The sequence below is a fragment of the Echinococcus granulosus genome, assembly GCF_000524195.1.
Source record: "Echinococcus granulosus chromosome Unknown EG_S00027, whole genome shotgun sequence".
NCBI lineage: Eukaryota > Metazoa > Platyhelminthes > Cestoda > Cyclophyllidea > Taeniidae > Echinococcus > Echinococcus granulosus.
Window position 1 is genome coordinate 256191 of NW_020170407.1, and position 17857 is coordinate 274047.

The window sequence follows — 17857 nt, forward strand, 5'->3', positions numbered from 1 at the left end:
CAATAATGATCTTCAAATCATAAAGTGGGCTGCGAGTCGCTTCAGTATTTGGATCGAGTTATATTTAAAACGTAAACTCACTTGAGGAGTGTTAATTCTCAGTCATCAGTGAGTTGGTGGATTGGGCCATAATCCCTATCACTAGTGTTTGTGGTTTTTAATTAACAGCAATACCTGATATATTCAAAATACTTATGTACATTCTTTTCGCACTTTGCATTTGGTAGAAATAATTTCAGAGACAATGTTAGCAGTTTTAAATGACCAAAAATTACCAAAAGATGTGTGCAGGGTAGCATTAGGCGACTCAAAGGATACCCAACTTTGCTTTCTAACACCCAGCCAATCAGCTGATCATGCGTCTGGACACTAGCAGCGAGATTTAGCGCGTTGTATTGCTTTTTGCGTAAGGGACTCTTATTTTTCTGCATTGCGCTGAAATTCTTCTCTCGAAATTTGATCTTTTATAATATTACAAAGGATTCTTGTATTTTACATCTGCTTTTCACTTTGTTATGAATGGTACTTTTTCCTCGACTTTGTGATAATGGGCATATTTGCGTTTGTGCCTGTAAACAAGGGGGATGCTATGACATCTTGAAAACTTACTCGCTAATGGCGTTATTTTTATTCATTGTTGTGGGTTTTTAATTCTTAACTTATCTGCCTGAGAGCTTGAGTGAGTTTTAGCTGTCATATGGCGTTGCTATACACTTCCAAATTAAGGACGGTGGGCGTCATAGCATATTCTTACATGAAACCAGTTATTCCACTAATTCTAATCCTGCTGATTCTTCTGCACATTCTTTTCACGCAGCCTACAAAGAAAGGCAGTTTGCCTAATCCGAGTTCCACTTCATTTTAGACTTCTTAGCCCAACATGAAGGCGGCCACATCGGCAACAAAGTACTTCCAAAAAACGGTGTCTGGTACAAAAAAGTACGTTGTGGCCCCAGACTTTCACCAAAAAATGCTCCAACTAAAACAGTCTACTCCCTCATCCACTTCGGACATCGAAATGCCTTCAAGATTCGCTCTCCGCCGACACGAATACTATCTTACCCTCCCTACCTTAACTCTTCCTGAACCACTAGATCTAGCTGCCACGGATTGTCTACGAGAATACAGCCTCTTCTCCATCAAGCATCTTAGCCAACTGTCTAGTCGTTTGGTTAACTACCTCCACGATAGGGAACTCCTTTTTGAGGTTTGGTCACTTTCCTCACTTTGAATTTTTCTTCATTAGGAAGAAATAATTGAGAGGATGAAGCGATCTTGTAAAGAGCGTACTCAAAATGATGAAGGTAATTCAGGAAAGGCGGATGCAGGAATTGACTTCGCTCTCCAGTATCACACCGGAACTCCGTTTGTTGGCGCCGAACGTAGTGAACGAGAGGTCAGGAGGGCTCATCTTTCCGCTTGGAAGTCTTTGGAGTAATTTCGCTTATTCGCTTACTGGTTTTCTTAGGTATACGGAGAAAAATAGCTTGCTCTATTTGGTTGGACGTCTGGCGCCAAACTTTGCTGTCGCCTGCCGAATTCTCTATGAGCTCCGTAAACGATGTCCCCTCTTTGTACCTTACACATTTTTTGACTTCGCGTCGGGACTAGGAACGTACACTTGGTGAGATTTGTTGGTTAACCGATCAATCACAGTGCGTTTGTAACGCTAACGCTTTCTTTCACATTCAGGGCGGTTAATACCGTGTGGCCAGCGGGTTGCGTTCGTGAGCATCATCTAGTGGAGGCATCAGGACCAATGATGGGGCTCTCTGAGTTCCTTCTAACTAAAAGAGGGCAAGGTGTCACACCAAATACCACTGTCTTTCCTGGTGTGCGGCATCGCCGATTTATGCCCTCTTCTGCAGTAAGACGGCGATCTTTACCTTCTTTCCTATTAATTTGTGCCTCAGTTCTGGAACGTGTTTACTTTTAACCAGAACATTCCCATGTTTATGCCGTCTCTAAAGAATTCATTCCTTTGTCACATTGATTCTCTGCTCACTTTGCCGTGACATTGTGGGGTTTTATTTGAATATTCAGGTGACATTGCATTCGATTCCCCCTTTAACTAGGCTCATTGGCTGCGATTAATGTTTTTTTTTACCATCCAGAAGGACTAGCAGTCGTTATTCCCTCTATGTATTTTTAGGCAAATGCTCCAGCTATTGACCGATATCAGTAGCAAATATGTTAGCTTTAATGTCTTGGTAAAGCAAGGTTATGCGTTCCCTAAATTAGTTACAATAATTCAAATACTAGTTTTTCTTAAAAAATTCCTATTTCACGGCGCCTAATTGAGTCGACGAGCTACTTCTTCTCATTTTTACTGGCTTATTTGTAAACTGGACCGAAAACCAAGTAACAGCTTCATGTTATGTCATATTACGTCGGTGTTTGCACCGAGTGTGCAAAATTCACCCTCGTCGGCACTTATGCCCATTGTGGGGACAAAGTTCCCTTCCGCAGTCATCATTAATGCGTGTGTCGAAGTGGTGGATGCAGAGCACTGCGGACTCGTAGTCAGCTGCGGTCCTACGAGGAACTAAAAGAGACTTTGAAACAGAAACCAAGTGCAACGATTGTTTGTAACAAACCCTAGAAGTTGACTATTCCATGGCACCACAACAACCCACCAGTTAAATCGTTTCCCTAAACACATCGCAACCTTTTGTTCGTAGGTTTCAGGTGTTAATGCCTTTCAACTTGTATCTTGATCCCTAACTAGAAGTATTTCATTTTTACTAGGTGACCGGTGATTTGGTAATGTCGGGCTATGCTCTGCTAGAAATGGCTGGGGAGCACGATCGTCGAAGGATTGTGGAGAATCTCTGGTCTCGTACTACCGGTTTCCTCGTTCTCATCGAAGAGGGTACCAAGGGGGGTCATACTGCTCTGCTTGAGGCTCGAGATTGGTTGGTATGCTAGTCCTTTCTCTCCCTTCCGATTCTATAGTTTCCTATTAGAACTAGGTGGTATTTATCTTCTCACGTATGCGAGAATTGTCTAGCTACCGGCACACGGACGCACTTGTCGCCTACTGATATGAGCAGCACTGTCATCTCTGTCTCTTTTTGTGTAAAATTAGAGGTCCCGGTTTGATTTGAATACATGTAGGGTATGCGGGAACTTTCCTCGTGATCTTTTGTGTCTATGTGAATTTTAACGTTAAGTGAATTAAAAATTACGAGGCTTTCGTGCAGGCATACGAATATCTGTATAAGTGTGGCGTTGGTTTTGTTGTGTAGTACTTGAGTTACTCATGGAGGCGACAGAAGACGCGTAAATTTAAGAAGTGCTGCAGAATTAGCAGCACGGGTGCCACTACCAGGGGGTGTCGATTTTGTGGAAAGATTAAAGAGGCTCCTTTGGCTTTATAATGGCTCGGTTGAAAGCTTGAATTTAAAGCATTTACCAGTCGGTGAATTTGTTTTTTTTTTTAGCCTTGTGATGAAGATTCAGTTATGTAGGGCAGGAGATATTGCCTATTCCTTATTCCCCTCCCTTCATTTCACTTGATTTGAAAGACTACTGGAGACCGAATCGCACCGTCTCCATCTTTGGGTAGAATAGGTTTCAATAATTCGTCCCCTTTTTCTCTTCCAGATTCAAAACGGTGGTGCGGATATGCACATTTTCGCTCCAGTGAGTTATTATTTCTTTCCTCTTCAAAGTATTGACTGCCAAGAAAACCTTTTTCTCTCCCATATTTTCCTTTCTGTCCAGTGTCCGCACAAATTTGCCTGTAGCAGAGCTGGTATGGGTTGTAAATCCAGCGTAAAGTACTACCAGTTCGGCCTGACTCGAGTAAGTAACTATAACTGCTGGTTCTATTTCTTTCCTCAACAATGTGTGTGCCAGCCTTTACTTTTCTCGCATCTTATGTGTGACCTGAGGTGTACTGTTGCCACTACCGTTTCATATCGGATCACTTTAAAGGTAATTCGACTTTTCTTCGGCACTGGCACGATGGATGCTAATAAGAAGGCTTCGGGTTCATTCATTGTGCTCCACCCTCTCCATTGGTAATTTGAGATAATCATGAGAGCTTCTAGTTTCTCTTGAAGCTTCGTTTAACAATTTCTCTCCGACGAATTTCATCTTGAGAATTGATCTTAGGGACCTCAAAAGCCAATCACCAACATTGACTTCCATGTCGATAGCTCCATCTTTTTGGCATGACAAAGACTCACGTGTCGTAACCAATGGTCGGACGTTTGCGGATGCACGGAGCAAATTTGGAGTTGTTTTGAATTGTCGGGCTTATTTCTTCATTCCTCTTGTTTGTAGCTGTTGCTCAATGGACGTCCTATTACAATCGTTTTCGATGTTTTTAGTCCGCTTATAAATGACCCTACAAGAGAGGACTTTACTTGTCGTGGAGATGACATCTTGCGTTTCTGGTGTGCGCACCCACTCTCATCATCTTACATACAACAGGAAGTGATAAATTATGCATTAAGACGTAAGGCTAACCGGTTCGTCGGACTTGGCTGGTCACATGATACTCCAACGCAAATCTTAACATGCCTATGCGAAGGGAGACGTCTCAGAAATTTAATGCTTAATAAATGAATTCATGGTGCAAAAGTGTTTATGGCTTTAGCCAAATCATTATTCGGTCACTATTCACTTGACTCACAGCCTAGCTAAGGATGGGAGAAATGTTGACTCCTCTGGGGTGCAGAATCTTACTCCATTTTAACCTTAAATTCATTCAAACCATCGATGGGTTTTTCTAAATTTTTGTCCACCCAGGATGCCACCTGCCCATCAGAAGAAGCCTTCAGCTACTTGATTGTGAGTCGCGGTGACTGGAGGCGATTCACGAAGAAAGGGACGCCGATGAAAGAGACGGAGATGTCCACCCACCCTCGAATCGTGTCTCCTACTCCTGTGGGTGGGGCCGCAGCGATCGATGTGGACTTATGTCTGCCGGATGGCAACTGTGAACGTGTTATTTTTTCCAAATCGGGCACACAACGGTAGGATTTCATGATTACGAAAGTGAAGACGCGCCTTTTCGCTCATCCTAAATGGAAAGTTGTTTGTACGAAGTCTTCCCATCCATCCACACCATCTCGGAAGTTTAAAATCGTCTATGAATTCAGACTAGATACTTCCCAAATAACAGTCAAGTGTCAACTGTAAAGTATGGCTGGGTACAGAGTATCTCGAGATCAGACAAAAAACTCCTTCCTATTATTGCCTTTTTAGAACACTATACTTCTTCCTCAGAAACGCGCGAGCTGGAGACATAGCCCCTTGCGAACGACTATGTGACAGTGAAACGGAAGCAAAGCCCCATGAGCAGCCTGATAATTCAGAGTCTTAGTACTTTTGTGCAAATAAATCCTTATTCTGATATGAGTTATCTCAAATTATGCAAAAAACGTAGGAGTGTGCATCCATGGGAATAGAACAAAAGGAGGAAAGTACATAAGTCGGTCCGTCAGTGCTCAGAGAGGAGACTTAGTGCCTCTTTCAGATAGTTGATAGCTGAGTCTCGGTCTTTGTACTGCAAACAGCTAATAGCGAACTTAGCAGCTTTGGTGGCCTTCTCACAGGTATCGACAGACAACTCCCCGGATTTGTCCCCTCCATGTGACCCAGATCCATGTTCAGCGGGTTCTGCTGGCGCAGGATCTTGTTTGGACTTGCTCGTGGTGGGCGGTAATGGATCTTGGTGTAATCCCGCGATATCTAGGTGAACGAATAATTTCTGAGAAAAGTCTTGGGCATACTGGGGGTCACAGAGGCATCGCCTTCCGTGAGAGGCCCTGCAACTGGTTTTACATTGCGCCTCTTGCAGTCAATCAGATAGAGAACCTTGTATTTTGCATACTTTCGAGCGTTCGTCAACTATGCTTGGATATGAAAAAGAGAATGAATAGATTACCTCAGCATTAGTCTCTCCATTTAAGGTAAGGACTTCGAGAAGAGCAGCAGCGGTAAGGAAACTGTTCAATGTAGGACTAAAACCACAATACTGGTAAAGTAGTGGATCACTCACGACCCAAAATCTCCGGCTTCGTCCTTTTTAAAGGCGACAGTAAAATGATCCAAGGCTTGTCGCTCAACATACTCCAGCCCAACTTTCTCCTCTGTATAAAGCGGATCCCCAGGATTTGCTTTTTTAGCTTCAGAGAGATAATCCAGTAGCTTGGTTATAAAGTCGCGAGATTCCTTGCATTTAAATTCAGGTCTAAGGCCCATGCTCGCAACATATAGGCGACCTAACGAATATCGACGAAATGCAAAATTACAATAATATGTAATAACTGGGTCTGACTCCTCATTGTCCTGCGCAAGTTTACATATTCTTCCGAATTTTTTCAATACTTCCGGTGGTTTAGCAAGAGCCATTCGTCGTACACATGCAGGCCTGCAAGTGTGTGTGGGCTGGAATCATCATTTCCATTACTAAAGGATCGGGAGATCACAATTCGCAGGGCATCTTTAAAAAACGGCCGAAACTTACAAATATTTTTGGGAGTAGTAGCAAAATCATTTACTTAAAAGCCATTTTAAATCCCTTTGATTTTTTATAGGACAAGGTTGGTGGATAATAGCCTCCACATTTGGGATCCAGGCGTTTACTCACCATCACATGAGCAAAATTCTCCCCTCAGTCCTCTAACAAGCCAATAAAAACAGTTGGGAGTTTATAGTAAGGTGCATATCTGTTTATCTACCTCCACGTGTAAGGTGATAGTACGAGAAGCAATTTATTTGTCGGAATCGGCTACCAACTTACATTTCTTCCAACTGCACCTAAACAACGCAGCCTCAAACCTACTGCACACCTTCTAGCCAGTCAATGATACAGTCGCCTACATCTACCATTAATACTTCATGACCTTTGACCGCTGTTTACAGCTATATTTTTTCTGCATATTCATGATTTCCAAATCCTTGGTAGCGTAATCAAAATCTCCGCTCCTGGCAAAGGCACCTCTTGCCTCCCAATATGGGGGTTGGCGAAAGCAAAGCTAAGAAGGTTTGCAGTCAGTACACAGCGTATAACCACAACCTTTTAAATAGATGCCTGAAATGATCGACTGCGGTGTTGGCTGTCAACAGTTTCCCTCCAACCGTACATTCGTTTTCAAACTGCTCAAAAGCGTTGTAAGCAAACGATGGCCAAAGTTTGCCGTCGACGACTTGTAGCATTGAGTTTCTAGGTTCTTGTTAGGCACCTGTCAAGAGGAGCAGTTCGACGAAGGATCAGTGGATAAATGTGTCAACGAGGTCGATTCGGCCATGACAAATTGAACGAGATCAAAGAGCTTGCTTCCCGCATCGTTTAGCTCCAAACACTAACGCGCGGTTGAGTCAGCTCGGCGCAGTGGAGAATGAAGTGACCATGATAGTTAAATCTGGTCGTCAACGCAGTTATCAGAACGATGGTGGGCCGAGAGGACACTTCCTAGCGTTCAGAGTTACTGCGTATTTGATACGGGTTTGAAGAATTTTACCTGGATCACAGCAATTTCAATGAAGCCGGGCCCTGGGGAGGTCAACCCCAAAGAGACTTGCGCTCCCGTTCATGTTCTTCCAATCGGTTAATGCCATGCACAAATGGACTTTAGCCGTCCCAACAGTCGTTAGAATGGGGGGGAATGAGATCGACCCGCGTCTCCAGCACCCAATCGGTGGGTGCGCGCCTACGCGCCGTGCCCTTGGCCCACTCATACGGGTTGGCGACAAAGACACCTGTGTTAAGGTCTTGACCCCATTTAACACCCAGAGTGAGAACGCGACAGGAATCACACTCACCTACGTAAAAACCGACCTAAGAGATGAAAACGGCAGACTGGTTAACCCACTCTTCTGTATCGCACCAAAACACGTGAAGGTGAATTTATCCTGCCATTAGTCCTATCGACGGAGTACCTCGACCACAGTGAGGTACGACGGGAACACGCGCACCACTAAGACATCTACCTCGACGTAAATGTTCTGTGGACAGCCATCAGTTCGGATCCCCGCCGGTCCAATATACCAACAGTTGTTCTTGTGAACATCCACTTATCTCGTTGATCAACGAACAAGGGGGAAATTTCTCTCATGCAAACGGTGAGTACAGACACCGAAGAACATTCGCATTCTTCCTGGACAGCACCGATACGTATATAAGCCTGGCATAGTGCTACGTCAGAAACCAAATCCAATTCTCACCTTACAGTGTTAATCTGACTGGATCACCTTCCGCGTCCCCAAAAGATGATGACCCGAATTGCCACCCGAGCTGAGACAAGGACACCCGTTGGTATGATTGTGTGTTTCTGTTTACGCAATAATTGTTTTTTTCCTCACTGAAACATACATTCATACACTCACGTACGGAAAGAATGGAGACGGGTAAATGCAAGGCGTGTGTATGTGTGTGTATATAATGATTCGTTGAAGAGAGGTGTGATGTTACAGCCACACACTGCTAGAGGGGACAAGGGGTGGAGGCTAGCTATTGAAACACCGAGAAAGGGATGATACAAAAATTGGCAGAACGAAAGACAACGCGCCTCAGGCGCAGAGATGGGGCAAGGAAAGACACGGATTGATACATATAGATACTTGAACTTTTGTGTTTGTGATTCTTCACTACACTTTGTTGTTGTTGTTGTTATTGTTGAATACGCAAAATTGGGCGAACAGAAATACCTCTAGACGCGTGACTGTTCCAATGTGTGCAGATACGGAAATAATATTAATCCAATCGGGCCGACATGATATCGTTTGATTGATTGACAGACTGATTGATTGAGTGATAAAAACAGATAGCAATCGCAATTGCGATTCACTGGTACATTGATTGAGTGACTAGGAACCGGCAGATAGATGATGAAAGTGATTGTCGTCTGCAGGACCAAGATTCATAAGAACTCGGTAGATGCGCCCTCGTAAAGGATGGAGTGCAGCAAACTGATGTTCGGTGTTGGGGAAAGACAGAGGTAGGAATCAGCTTGCATCCAGTCCTGCGAAACATTTTTGTAGGAAAAAAAAACAACCATTACGAAAGTGAAGAGGCTCGTGCATGTAAAAAGATGAAGTTGTTTATGGCAGGTCTTATTTGCGGTGAAGAATAACCAAAATGCAGTAACCATGTTGCAGGTAATTACGCCTGTTCAACTGCGATTTTGAACATTCTTTGGAAGTCGACTGTGGCGGGCTTTCTGGAAGCGCCAGAAAGGGACGAAAAAAGTGAACCAACTAATCGCAAATACAATCTAACAACTTCAGACTAGAGTAGGGGGTCCAACAAAAACACAAAAACCTTTCCTAACGCCGATTTGGCCTTGACTTGTGAATATACTACAATAAAATTTGCAGCGCACAGAGGACACGGATTCGCAGTGCCCAGTCAGTCTCAACTAACCGCATAGATGCAACAGACTTGATATGACTGCCTTGCGTTCTTGAAGAAAAGGAATTCAATGCACTACTGAAAAGGCCTGCAGTGCAACAACCCCAACACGCTGTCCAGATGACTATTCCAAGGATCCTTCACCAAAGTGAACCGTAATATAACCAAATGCTTTTGCGACAAAATGAGTTAAATGACAGGATAAAAGCGACAATAGCTTTTGCACGACGTGGGTCAGTTAAATGGGTATTATCAGGGAGACAAAAAGGCTAGTGGGGCTTTTAGAGCAGCTCTTGCTCTATCCTTATCTCAAGAGGCATCAACTGAACATAGCGGACGTGATTTGAGTTTATTTGCTTTAGGAATCAAGTTGAATTTGTTTTCAAGGCTGCAAAAGCCTCGTGTCAAACTTGCAATGTAACAATCTGAGAAGGTACGACAGCAGAACCCACCATCTAGAAATGGTTTAAGCGTGACTGTAGCGGTGCATCGAGCACGGAATAACCCTCCATTCTTGATCATTACAATTGATGGGGCAGTGAGGCAGTAAGCCTTATAAACCTCACTCACTTCGCCTTATAAAAACGCATTGTGAATACCAGATTGCCTACTGACCGATTTGTGATGAGAAACAGCCTTTGTGTTATCCTCAAACGATTCACTCACGCACCACTTCATCACAAAAAGATTATGTTTTGTGCATTGCCGACGCAAATGTTCACTTATTGAAGGCCAAACAACAGCAGTCGCGGATGAGATTCATCCACCTACTCGATGCGATACAACTAGGAAGTGTTCAAGAGGGGCTTTCCTTTTATTCTTCCGAACCAGTCAGGATTGTGGAGAACTGATGGAAAGAGAACCACTTTTCCTTAGCATTCAGCAAGTACACGGAAAATGCAGGGTAGATAATTGTGAAATGAAAGTGGAACTGGAACCAAGATAAGAGGAGTATTGCTGTCTTGGGAGGCAAAACGTGGAATTCGCAGTTGAATTGAGTCTCGTTGAAAGGGAACTTTGTGCTGCATGATAGCGATTATTCCAAAAAGCAGTTATTACCAGTTGTATTGCAGAAAAAGGCCATAAACATATTTGATTACCTTAAATAACCCTACCGATTATTACAAGCCACAGCAAGTTGGTATGTTCAGGCAGTTGTAAGTACGCATGCGTATACAGAAAGCAAAACAAACTTTTTTAGGAAAATGGACTCTGGAATACAAAAAAGGGCCCGACTGGTAGACTGAATGTGATATACCTGAATAGATATAAAGGTGAAACACCTCGAAACGACATGTGGTTGAAGATGGAGGATAATGCCAAGTAAACGCAATCCATATACCTAAAACAACACCGAATAAACGCCTCGAGGCATAATCTTATTCCAAGGAATTACAAAGACGAACATCGTGAATTGTTAGCTAGTCTGGGTCGCATATTCATTACCCCCAAATTCTACCACTATAGATTGGCGTCACATACACGCAACACATGACCGTTACCACTTTGTAATTACTACCGGCTGCACCACACCATGTCACAGACCGATTTTCTGAGGAGGCTCTCAGCCTGATGCAGCAGTCGAATTGGCGTCACATTAGGGCGATGAAACATTTGGGCCGTGGTGGTCAATTCACTTTTTGAAGCAAAGGTATTAAGAACTTCACCTTAAACTGTCCTAAGCGTCGTTTTCAAAGAACAAGACTATATCCACCGATTGTAATTAGGGTTCCGGTGTACAAGCACATGAAATGCAAGAGAAGACCAAAAGGATATATCAGACTTACTTCTTCAGTGAACACCTCGCAAAAGTCGGCGGTGGAGCCAGTGGAGCAGTCGGTAGTTAGTGCAGTTTTTGCAGCGACGGCACCGGCAGCGGTAGACGAGACCGTGGTGGTGGTTGAGTGAGAGGGTGCGTGAGCAGCTAGATGCTTGCGGAAGTACGTCAGCGATACGTACAGACGCTGACAGTAGGGACAAGTGAACTGCGGCATGCGGCCTGCTTCTGCTGTCGTCACAGTGGTGGTGTTAGGAGTACCCACTACGTCCTCGCCACCGTCCTCTCCTCCTACCTCTTTCTCACTCTCATCACCTCTTGCGCCTTCACCTTCACCAACCAGAGAGAAAAGAATGAAAGGTAGTCAAAAGTACAGTTACTTTCTAGAGTAACGCCAATACGTGTTGGCGGTTACATTACTTTGGAAGGTGGAAAGACGCCTCAATTCAAAAGTTCTAGATCGAAACAAAGAGGCGTTCAAGTAAAAATTGGATTTCTGTTTCCTACGGGTTTCAACAGGTGTATGACGCTCTGATGGTAGTAACGAATGAAAGCTATTACTACTGTGGTACGGTGCCAGTGGGACATCGAGTTGATTCGTGTCAATTTCCTCAAGACGACCGATCCGCAATCAATGGCGGCTCGTTACCAATCTACAGCACCGGCAGTCCTTCTGCGAACATCTATCCAACGCACCAAATCCCTCCCTGATGTCACGAAACGCAAAGCACAAACGGTCAAGAAAGTTTGTAAAGCAGACCGTTCTAAGGTGGTCTGACTACGCTGTCAAGCGCTCCCATGCCAAAGACACCTTTGAGGTATTATTTGAACGTGTATGTACACAATTATTTCTTTACTTCTGTCAACTCAAAGGTCCCAGCTCCACCCAATCACCTTTACATTTTGATACTCTTTCCACGCCTTCCCACCAATTAAAATGCATCGGATTTTAGAATTGTGACTTCGTAGTACATTTGTTGAAGGCTATAATGAGGTAGGTGAAATAAAAAGAAGTCCGTTCAACTCTTTTTGGGACTACTTTTGTGTTTTTGAAGCAACTGGGCCCAAAAAGAGACACCTTAGTGGCACATCCAGAGCTCGAGTTCCTGAAAGCTGATGAAAATCGACATCTGGTGAGATTTTGAAGGGACTCTACTTTAAAATCCCTTTCTTACAAAATAAAAGCAACTGGTAAGAAAGCAACAGCTTCAAATTTCCCAGGTAGCCTTTACAGCTCCCAGGTGTCGATTACTGTGGCAGTGCATAACACATGCCTATTTAGGACATTACCTCATTTTATGACTGTTAGCATCATTGAAACGGTGTGGCTACCTGATTTGTTCCCACCAGTGAATCATCGCTGTGGCTTGATGACTTACTCCATCCCCATTTGTAACAAGCACAGTTGAGTCAAATGTGTAGTGAAAGGAGTTGATTAAAAACGAAAAAGGCTCAATAAAGATAGTTCATACGAGAGAATCAAAAGGTTGCTTGAATATTGCTTTGTATAATTTTATGAAAGCAAAATAATAGAAGGCTAGTTCACGTGTTTTTCTCCATAAGTAAGGCAACTGCAGGCTTAAAGTTGATGTCATTACAACGTGTACACCTTTTAAAACGAGGCACAAGCTTGTAGCGATTTCCAATGCCAAAGGTAACAATCGCATGGGTAAACATCAGTGGAGAAGTGTGAAAGATGAGAGTGAAATAATGCCCTTTTTCCCATTCCATGATATGCTATGAGGCCTTCTCACAGATCGGTTCTGCTGTGTGGTTTGGGGTACGGGAATCTTGTATTATCTTGTAAGAATGGGGCTTTTCAATGGCTGTTTCGCAGCCATGAATGATGTTTGGGTTCCAGAGAGAAATGCATAGTAAACAAATCCGTCTGAAGTCCACCACGCACCCACACAAACGGAGAAAGTAGTGTACTGCGTAAGAGGGGATGTATGCCCTAGCAAAGTGGCGCAATTGATGGACCGTTTGGGGACGCTCAACAGCATGTTCATCCGTTCAATGAACGGCGGAATAAGAATGATTTTCCAGCAGTGATGCGTCCACCTTTAATTAATTCATCAGCAGAAGCACTGCTGGAACCACATTTAGGCAGTGAGTTCTGCAAAACTCTATGCTACATAGTCCCTGCGATTGCGGAATCGGGACATGCTTGAATTATATCACACAGCCAACATCTCATGAAGGTTAAAAATGACACTAATAGCACAGGTTCGGATTTTATAAGCCTCCTGCGAGATACAAGTCATTGTGACAAGCCGAACAAACAGTACGACCTTTTGTTAGACTGTTTGGCGTAACCTTTCAAACCGTCATCCGACGTCTATCACAAAGGCTCTGCTTGGAATGGAGAGTGGGTTAAATTAATCCACGATTAGATCGTTATCCGTTTTACGACTATGCCAATTACCAATAAGGGTTATCAGATAAACACTTACATACAAATGACAGTACCAGTAGCGTTGTGCGAATTATGAATGGATTTGAATTTCTAAACAACTTCGTGGTGACACCAGGTGGTACCTCTAAATAAAAATATATTACGAGTGCAGAAACACATTTTAAAAATAAATTCAAGACTGCGTGGGACTAAGAAGAAGTGAATCACAAATTGAAACAATTCGATAAAGAGTATTGTCACAGTGGAGCAAAAAAAACAGCTGAATGGGGAAAAATGACACTTCAACTGTGAATCTAAATTTTTGCTGATTTTAAAAGGGGACATTGATGAGATTAAGCATGCCTTCCACATCCGAGGTAAAAAAAACGGAGGAACGAGGAAATTCGCAGAATCATACAAGACTGCAGCAATCATGACTGGCGTCTTGAGGTAACAGGCATGCCTGACGTAAATTTGGGGAAGTTTGATCTGATCATAAATCGGAGCAAAAAAACGACAGAGGAATACGACAGTGGGAACTGTCACAATGGAACAGCAAACATTGGTTTACTGAAAAAAACAAGACCCTGATCTAGAATTCTTTCAAGGGATCTATTCATACAGTTAAAAAGTATGCACAAGTCGGCTCTCATAACACTAAAAACGGGATAGCGATAGACCTGGTTAGAACAATTCAAGTACCATTAATTACAACAGCAACTGATAAAAGGGTCTCAGAGGTGGTTCAAGGAACCATACATAAACGAAAACAGCTAGTTCTGCTAGCATCAGAGAAGGAATATAGAAAGAGGGTCGAGCGGCGACATCTGAAGCAACTGACTGTATAGGACCGACTAAATGAATCCCGTTTCAATAAAGTAAACGAAAGGAGTCAGTAAAAACGCCTTCTTGTAAATGGACAACAAATATACACATAAAGATGAGCTTTTATTCACTTCCCTAATATATAATACAAGCCAAAATTTCGGTTGAGTTCGTCCTCATAAGGGAAAGGAAATGAAGCGATTGGAAATTCATTTTTTGAAAGATAGAAGACGCGAGTATATAGACAATTGTAGCATTCTATATTCCTCTACAAATCATTCCAACCCAGTATGTCGGAAAATACACCAAGTTCCCCATATACTGATATGTGTACCGTAACGATGGGAAACCAACGAAACGGTTAAGTACTCTGGTTTGGCTAGCAACTGTCACGCAAGAAAGCATTTTTGTGCTTCTCCAATGCAAAATAAAACCCGTCAACTTACAAAAGCAATAAAATGTCAAGGGAATCGCTGAATCTCCTTGTGGCACCATGAAAAAATAAGCCTGATAACTACAAAATATACCACACCAATTCCTTCGAATAGGAAGGAATCAAGAAAACGAGGAACACTCACCATGATCGAGAGAAATTAGAGTTCCACATGCTCCGCAGGTTGCAAACCCCTTCTTCGACTTGCAAATAAGCCTGGAACCGCATAATTTGCATACGCAGTTCAAATGCTTTCTAATGTGGTCATTAAGTGAGTTATTGGAAGAGTAAGTCTTGGAACAGAATTTGCAAGGGTACCGCGGGCCGCCACCACCGTTGGAAGGCGACCGGTTCTCGTCATCGATGGAATGTTTCCGCCTAATGTGCCGATTCAGGTAGGGCAGAAGTGCAAATGTCTGACGACAGTAGGGGCACACGAAAGATCCCTTGCAGGCAGTCATGTGGCCGTCGATTTCCTTCGGAGAGAAGCACTGCATGCATGTCTTGCAGACTGCGAAAAAAGACTCCCCATGCTCAGTGCCCACATGGTGCAAAAAGTGTGACCTTGAGGCCAAAACGGATGAGCAGAGGGGGCAGGTGAATGTTTCAGTGGAAAGAACTTTTGGTCTTGATTGCTCCATCGTTACGGCAGATTCATCGCGTATATTCGCCATAAGTGGTTGAATGAAAGACAGTACGGTGAAATGTCTGGAGTTTGATAAAAAATATGTCAGACCCGAGAAATACCTTAATGCTTAACGAGGTATGCCCTCCTAACGACCCAGAACGATTCAGACCACAAGGCCTAGGAAATGACAACGACGACCAAAATCAACAAAACTTCCCACCTCAGTTTAAGCGAAAACACCAACTAGGCGCAGCTTAAGTACTATAAAAATACGTTGAACAGCTAAATTGAGAAGGTGTGGCGCGAAACCCAGGGACATTAACAGTTAAAAAACAGAAAGAAAGATAAAAGCACGCAATTTACACGCTAAAAGTGTCAAATATTAGGACAAACCCCTCATTTGTCCCTCTAAAAATGCAGAACAAAGGACGAAACCCCGATAAACAAATAGGCTCCCCGAAGATCTAATAGACTTAAACAAATTAGCCCATGACATAAATTATTAACATGTACATGGACCTAATCAAATCAGCTAGCCGACGAATCTACCAAATACAACATAAAAAATCTTTAGACAATGCAATCATAAGACTGCCAGAAAAATAGTGAATGACTTATTAAAGTGTTTAATTGTGCTTCTCCAAAAAATGAGACCTGACCAAAAGACCTTGTTTCAAAAGACGCATTCTTGCGCTACTTTTCTTAACCTAAAAAATTAATTTTTTGAAAAGATTTAGCAGTTTGCATTTTGGACATGCTAAAAAACCATGCGTCATCAAGTCGCACTCACAAATAACTGTTTTACTACTTTGTCTAAGCGGATAGTGCAGTGTAGAAAATCGCACTAAGTTCGTGAATTGCAAAGGCAAGAAATCCGTTTTTATCTTCTAGCTCCCATATTCCAGAGTGATTATTTGGCCCCGAGGACTCGGGTAACCATTACGCTGGACATACAGTTTGTCACGCCAGTAAGGAATTGCAGAAAATGTTCCACCACTGTAAATAATTGCTTTTGCAACAGTATTTGCGTAAAATAAAAACTCTGCTAGCTCTTGCCTACCAAATAAGTTCTTCACAACCTATAAGCTGGTGCAATTCAAGAGCGTGCAGCCTTGTAATATCATGCATGCTTAACTGTGCGCTTCTCCTCCACTATTGGCGTTTTTGTGTAACCTATGTAGCGCTTTCTATATTAGCCACAAACTATGCCTAAGCAGCCCTGCTGTTGGTTTTACCTAGAAATTTGTTTAAAGCGCAGGTAGGCGATATATTGTGTGACTGTTCTTGCTGCATTCAAATGAATAAATAAACAGTAAATCTATAATATTAAAGTTTTGTTAATTTTTTTGATTTGATAGTAAAATAGATGTTATTTAGACTACATATGTTTAAATATTCCATTGATTACGGTTATGTCCTTGAAGCAGTAACGGATGGATGTTTCCACACTTTTGTTAACTTTTATGGTCCTGGCCGTGTTGGATTCATTTGTATGTATGATTTTGTGCAATATTGTTTATAAAAACATTTTTAGTCTTTTTGTTTGTGAGTCAAGGGGTGTCGCACGCGCTTTAATTTTTAAGCATTTCTTTTTTTGCATTTAACCACCAATACCATTGCGTTCCTTGCAGTATATGTTTTTGAAATGCCATTTTAGCATTACACTAGACATCACTTCACTTTTTAGTGCAATTGGCTATTCACTTTACAATGATTAATTGCGATCCTCATTGCGATGACAATTTGGTGAGTTTCTCCCTTATCTGATCCAGGTATTTGGTTAATTTTGTAGAAAATAGTAGGGTATCGGCGAAACTGGTTTAAAACTTTTACTATTTGGATTGCTACTGCGTTTTCTGGTTTTACACTTACACTTTTGTTCTACTGGCGTCGAGACTATTGGATTGCACTTACTCACACCAAAGTGAAAGCCTCACAAGCTGAAGTTGTTATTTTATGCGTATGATCTGGTCACTTATAATAATTTTTTTGTTTAGAATGCTTCATTAGGCATTGACATCAGTCATGTGTACGTACAATGCCTTACGACAAACCGGTAAGTTGACTCTAACACAGTATAACTTTTAAGCATACACTTGTATAAATTTTCAGAAGAGAAACGTGCCTCTGAGACAAGTCCTCTTTGCTCTGTGAAATACCACAAATGGGTTAAGTTCTTTTTTTATCGCAATTTGAAGTACATATGGTGCAACGATAAGGGGACATTTTTGCCAATGAAGTGAGTAATAAATATTATTTTATGGGTTATATTAGAGGACTGGACAGGCAAAACACTTTGGAAACTTTACACACCAAGCCTCTCGCAAAGGATCGCGTGGATTATCTGCTAGCACTTTATGGCTCAAACCAAATTAACATTCCATTAACACCCATTTTCGTAAAGCTTTTTCGTGAGGTATCTTATCATTATT

General features: G+C 42.4%; 3 protein-coding genes across 3 annotated transcripts; 1 reads left to right on the forward strand and 2 right to left on the reverse strand. All coding sequences in view use genetic code 11, as the record gives it.

The window, feature by feature from the left end:
* Positions 1–244: 244 nt before the first annotated feature.
* Positions 245–5335, forward strand: EGR_04360 (hypothetical protein; the record flags this gene model as incomplete). The annotated part of the gene is made up of 10 exons (XM_024493609.1): positions 245–292; positions 875–1207; positions 1247–1434; positions 1469–1624; positions 1693–1867; positions 2749–2919; positions 3607–3645; positions 3727–3807; positions 4759–4985; positions 5218–5335. The coding sequence occupies 10 exons, from the start codon at positions 245–247 to the stop codon at positions 5333–5335; spliced, it is 1536 nt and encodes a 511-aa protein (XP_024351930.1).
* A 117-nt stretch (positions 5336–5452) lies between these two features.
* EGR_04361 (Vacuolar protein sorting-associated protein) lies at positions 5453–6366 on the reverse strand (the record flags this gene model as incomplete). Its single annotated transcript, XM_024493610.1, has 5 exons — positions 5453–5703; positions 5745–5862; positions 5900–5975; positions 6014–6236; positions 6267–6366. The coding sequence occupies 5 exons, from the start codon at positions 6364–6366 to the stop codon at positions 5453–5455; spliced, it is 768 nt and encodes a 255-aa protein (XP_024351931.1).
* Positions 6367–7588: 1222 nt separating this feature from the next.
* On the reverse strand, positions 7589–15471 carry EGR_04362 (Zinc finger protein 77; the record flags this gene model as incomplete). The annotated part of the gene is made up of 3 exons (XM_024493611.1): positions 7589–7795; positions 11155–11474; positions 14943–15471. The coding sequence occupies 3 exons, from the start codon at positions 15469–15471 to the stop codon at positions 7589–7591; spliced, it is 1056 nt and encodes a 351-aa protein (XP_024351932.1).
* Positions 15472–17857: the final 2386 nt, after the last annotated feature.